At 36.9% G+C, this 5607-nt stretch overlaps 1 protein-coding gene across 1 annotated transcript; it reads right to left on the bottom strand.

The window, feature by feature from the left end:
- Window positions 1-1489: 1489 nt before the first annotated feature.
- Window positions 1490-3095, bottom strand: LOC120629431. The gene is made up of 2 exons (XM_039898373.1): window positions 2904-3095; window positions 1490-1998 (listed from the first exon to the last, which is right to left on the bottom strand). The coding sequence occupies exons 1-2, from the start codon at window positions 3093-3095 to the stop codon at window positions 1540-1542; spliced, it is 651 nt and encodes a 216-aa protein (XP_039754307.1). The 3' UTR covers window positions 1490-1539.
- Between the last annotated feature and the right edge of the window lie 2512 nt (window positions 3096-5607).

The raw sequence follows: 5607 nt of genomic DNA, 5'->3' as shown, positions 1-5607 counted from the left end.
TGTCTATAAGTGGGAGGTCCCGAGTAAGAGTAATTTGCGAATTTATAATTTCACTAAAATGGGATTAAACGTACTTATAAATAAATAAATACACTGTGCTAAGGTAGGTAGTACTTGTCCAAGCACGGAAACAGGAAAAAGAAGAAGGAGTTTACCCCTGTTTATAGTCGTAAAAATGTAATAGGCCCGTTTTGACATTTGTGCAAGACCATAGAATGTAACTTGGATCGAAACTGAAAGAAACAATAAAATAAAAATCATATATCATACGGTGTTTTAAAAAATACGTAATTTTTTTTGGTACGTTAAATAATATGAAAGAATATATCGCGAGTATTCTTTTTGCGCTTACTTTATAGTAGCATGCAATTTATAATTGTTGCGAAACGTTCCGAAAACAGTTACGTTCTCAGTCTTTTTTTTTTATACTAGAGCTGTAACCATTTTTTAACTGAATATCGAAAATAAATTTTGGTGTAGTAATCTTTACTGCAAAGAATGAGCTTGGTTCTCAAAATGGGTTCTAAATAAAGAGTCTGAGTTGATGTATCTGACCAAGCGGCACATGACTGAAGCGTCCCCGCGCGCACTGCGCAGTTTTTCGTTCCTCATCTTGTAAAGTTGACTGTGCGCTCGTTTAAGTTTGATATATATTGTTTACTATAACGTTAACTATGGCTCTTCTATTTTGAACATTAATTTAAACATAGTGATTTGACTCTATTTTTGTGTTTGTTGTTATATAGTACTAACTCTGTTTCAACATGTTGAAAAGTGGATGTATAATCAACAGCCAGTCACGCGTATTGGTTGTGAAGTTAAAGGAATACTTTAAACGAACGAACACTTTACAATACATAATGGTACGATTCCACCAAAATAGTGTGCAGCACATTTGTTTACAAACATTTTGTGCAAAACTCCAGCAGTGCACGTACTAAGCTGGTATCGTGTCTAGCTGCTGCAACGGCAAGGTTGTGCGTAACTTTTGTAAACGCACAATATGGCACACTTGTGCACGAACATGTTCACTGAGAAGAGTTGTCTGTCTTCAGTTGTTAATATGGACGGGCGGGAAAACGTAGTGCTTTGTGCTGCAGCTTGTGTTTTATTAAGTCTTCTTAAAAAGAAACGAAGAAAGAAACCGCGTTGTTGGGTGAGGCCTTTCCTACAGCGACGAAATGAAGAAACGAATAGATTTGTAGAAGAAATAAAAATAGATCCATTGAGTGGATTTAAAAATTTCACTCGAATATCGTGCGAAGATTTTGAGTTGCTGGTCAATGCAGTTAGTCCTCTTATTGCTAAGCAAGATACAAACTACAGAAAATGTGTCCCTGTTTCAATAAGGCTTGCAATTACTTTAAGATATCTTGCTACTGGAGATTCTTTTGCAAGTTTAATGTATTTATTTAAAGTTTCAAAAGAACTTATTGCTCGGATTGTACCTGAAACCTGTAAGGCGTTGATAAGCGTGTTGAATGAAAATATTAAGGTAAGAAAATAAAATGACATTTAATTTTAGTTACTTTTATTGCATTACATATCATGCCAAGTTAATATTTCGCTGTCATTCTGGCGTAAAAGATCTGAGTCATCATTATCACGGATCTGAAAACTTGAAACTCGGATCTGAGAATTCGACGAATCTGAATACGGTGAAGGCATTGGAGTCGCAGTATATTTTCCAGTACCAATAATAGCATCATACAATAAATTATCAATATCTCTTTGCACTAAAATCTTCGTCCGCTCATCTTTAATTTTCCTTAACTTCGTTGCGACGGCTGCAGCAAAAATGTCGTCATCATCATGTTTTTTTGCTTCCATCTGCTTGTTTACGTTATCCATAATGGACAAAGCATGAGCAATTCTCGGGTCTTCATCGACAGCACGACGTTTCTGCGAGTTCTTCGGAGCTTTAAACTTTTCGACTGGCCTTTCATGAGGAGATTCTTGATCTTCATTCACTGTGTGTTCCTGGATATCTTGTGTTAGCTGAAATAATAATAAGATTTCTTTTTTCAGATGCCTAACACTTCAGAAGAATGGATGATGATAGAACGTCAATTTGACCATCTATGGAATTTCCCTCATTGCATTGGGGCTATGGATGGCAAACATGTTGTTGTTCAAGCTCCAAAGAATACTGGAAGTGACTTTTTTAATTACAAAGGTGATTTCAGCATTGTACTTTTAGCACTGGTTGATGCAAATTATAAATTTACGTACGTAGATGTCGGTTGTAAAGGAAGAATATCGGATGGTGGTGTCTTCAAAAATACTGGATTCTATGCTAATCTTCAGCAAGGAAAATTAAATTTGCCTCCACCTTATGCGCTACCCGGAAGGAACAAACCAATTCCACATGTCATTGTGGCAGATCTTTTGCATTAGATATAAATTTAATGAAACCATATCCCGGTCAACATGACAAAAGATCAAAAGAAAGAACATTTAACTATCGGTTGAGCAGAGCGAGACGTGTTGTGGAAAATGTATTTGGCATTTTGTCCGCTGTATTTCGCGTACTCAGAAAACCTATACTGTTAGCTCCAGAAAAGGCACAATTAATAACATTGACATGTTGTTACTTGCATAATTTTTTGATGACACAAAAGTCGTCTGCGCAACTTTATACTTCTTTTGGCAGTTTTGATACTGAGAACCAAATTACTCATAGCACTATCGATGGAAGTTGGCGGCGCGATGCACCCATGGCAAACTTACTACCCTTAAGACATATCGGAAGAAGACCATCTGGTGATGCGAAAGACATACGAGAAGAATTTGCACATTATTTCCAAACTGACATCGGAATGGTGGCATGGCAAGAAACACTAGCGTAAAAAGCATAACTAAAAATAAAAGCAGAGGTTTGAAAATAAAAAATTTAAACGTACCTGTTCATTTATTTCGTCCAGTGAGTTCACACTGGCATTCGGTTCGTCCCTTCCATGAAAGAAATTCAAATATGCATAACCAAACCATTTTGGCTTGTATATGTTTGATATACCAGAACCTGAAGATTTTGATTCCGCGATTTTCTTCTTTTCTCTTCGATATTGAGCCAAAATAATTTTCCATTTTCTCATTATCTCAATCGAGTCACAATTGAAACTTTGAGCCAACTCTAGAGTGGCATCGTGTTTTTTGTTTCTATTTTTATAATCATTGTGACTGGAATCCCATAGTAGAGGATAAGTTTCAATTGCTTGAATAAATTTTATAATTTTATCATTCGTCCAATCCATACTTAACTTAATCAAACAATGTGCGCGTACACATAAATGTTTTCGCTCCGGTAGCGGAAGCAAGACTGAGTTCGCGAACAACAAGCGTGTACGCGTCGACAGGAGTCCATTGCATGCATGTGTGCGCGCACAAAAGTAAACAGATGTGCGCGAACATTTCTAAAATGTTCGCGCACATTTTGTTATTGTTTGTCGGAGTGAGTCGACCAGCGTGAACATTTGTGTCATACACTGTGCGTTACAGTGCCGCACAGTTCGGCACATTGGTGGAATCGCATCTTAATAATATCAATCAAGTACTGATGCAAACTTGAATTGATTTATCGTGAGTATCGAGTCCCGAGTCTTATGGTTCGTAACAAATGTCAAAACCGGCCTATTACTTTTTTACGACTATAATATTAAACGTATATTATCTGCTTACCAGGCTAAGTTTTATGTGGGCTTCTTCTTAGACCAGAGCGCGTTTGGAACCCTTGGATCATTAGTTTTAAGTTTACCAATATGCTCATCGCTATAATTTTACTACCATGTACACATTTTTCATGTGATGTTCGCATTACAATGTCATCTCGAAGCCTAATTGGATAATGATAGATTGTGACTTTGATATTAATGCAACCAGTGTGCCTATACTTGTAGTGAAACTGTGCGAGAAGAAGACGCACTGATACATCCCTAAAATACTGGCATATTGATGACATACTATTTTATGTTCTTTCCCTATAGAAAACATGTCTGCTGCCAATGTTAACTGAGGAGATCAGTGCGTCCTTTTAGGGCCAAGAATTTTTTTACAAGGATGGCGATGCTGAGAGTCGTTAACTAACGTAACTTCGTGGTCTCCATGCTTCTTGTAACAAAAAGCCGTGGGTTCGATTCCCACAACTGGAAAATGTTTGTGTGATGAACATGAATGTTTTTCAGCGTCTGGGTGTTTATATGTCTATTATAAGTATTTATGTATTATATTCATAAAATTATTCATCAGTTATCTTATTACCCATAACACAAGCTTCGCTTACTTTCGGGGCTAGATGGCGATGTGTGTATAGTCGTTGTATATATATATATATTTATTTTAACTTGTCTCTTGTTACATCCAGGATCGCACCATACAAGGTGCTAAACGTTTCCGCTGCTACGAAGGTCGCGCAGTGAAACCTTCTGAAACAACTCCACGGAAATGACACATGTTTTAAAATGGAATATAAAATTTAGTTACGTCCCAAACAAGTACGGCCGCATTCGCAATTCAGTATATTGCTGCTATAAAATTTTCAATACACTTTCGGGTTACACCATGGTAAAGCTAGATTTACTTAAGGTTATGTTAACGTAAAGAATATCGCGTATCTAAAGATAGCATTTGGGTGATTGTCCCTTTTTGTGATAAAACAAAACCACAGTATATTATGAAAATTAGTCATACTTTACTATACTCCGCGAAAAGCGCGCTTAATTTGTTTTTCGCGGAGTATAGCAAATTAAGCTTAATTTTCATAATATATCATGGATTTCCGCAAAGCGACGCCTGCTTCTATCCAATAAAACCACAGGTAAAATTGATCAGCAAATCATAATATACTAAAATTAACCAAATCATAATCAGAGTAAGACAGACTCACTGTTAAAGACAAAGAATTGCGATCACAATATTATATATTAATAAATAATTATAAGATTTCCTACGAACATTTTTTTTGTTTGTATTTGAGTAGAAATTGTTGCAACAATTATGTTTTATTAAGTTTTGAATAAGCCAACTTCACAATTTTTTCTTGTAGTATGTGGTTTACGCAGTTGACGCCGCAGTGAGTATTTGTACTACGTATACCATTGTGTAATGCATGTACCACTGTGTTGTTGTTTGTGAACCCAAATAAATAAATAAATAAAAGCTGAAGAAAGATTTGCAGTGTGGTGACGGCAGAACAGTTATCATCACGGTTCCTCTTTGCGGGTGTCGTACGAGGCGACTAAGGGAATATAAAGGGCATCAGCGTCCTTTGTGCTACTACTACCGTCTACTGCGATCAGCAACTCTTCAGCTCAACGTGGTAGTTATGGGCAAACCCTCCTGTTGGGAAAGACCGTTGGTACAGCTGTAGACTGTTAAAGGAGATGATTAAGCTGAAGAGTTTATATGTTTGTACGAGCCATTGTCTAGAAATTCCGCTGTATAAGTTCTCGAAGAAGGCTAGAGGTCACATTATGAGTCTGAGGAGCCGAAGAAATTTGGCGATGGTCGGGGATGTGAGCTGATAAGTCCTTGTTTCCTATAATAAGTGATAACGAGGGTATCTTTGCATCGTTTGAGTCCATGTAGGACTAAAGTGTATCGATAATGCAG

Source organism: Pararge aegeria, chromosome 14 (genome assembly GCF_905163445.1).
Source record: "Pararge aegeria chromosome 14, ilParAegt1.1, whole genome shotgun sequence".
NCBI lineage: Eukaryota > Metazoa > Arthropoda > Insecta > Lepidoptera > Nymphalidae > Pararge > Pararge aegeria.
The sequence above is the reverse complement of the archived record's forward strand: the minus strand, read 5'-3'. Positions and strand labels throughout refer to the sequence as shown.

Bases quoted from the DNA above. Each gene is read 5' to 3' on its own strand.
- LOC120629431 (XM_039898373.1), bottom strand. From the start codon at position 3,095: ATGAGAAAATGGAAAATTATTTTGGCTCAATATCGAAGAGAAAAGAAG. The intron at 1,999-2,903 runs GTACGTTTAAAT...TTATTATTTCAG, and splicing joins TGGACGAAATAAATGAACAG to CTAACACAAGATATCCAGGA.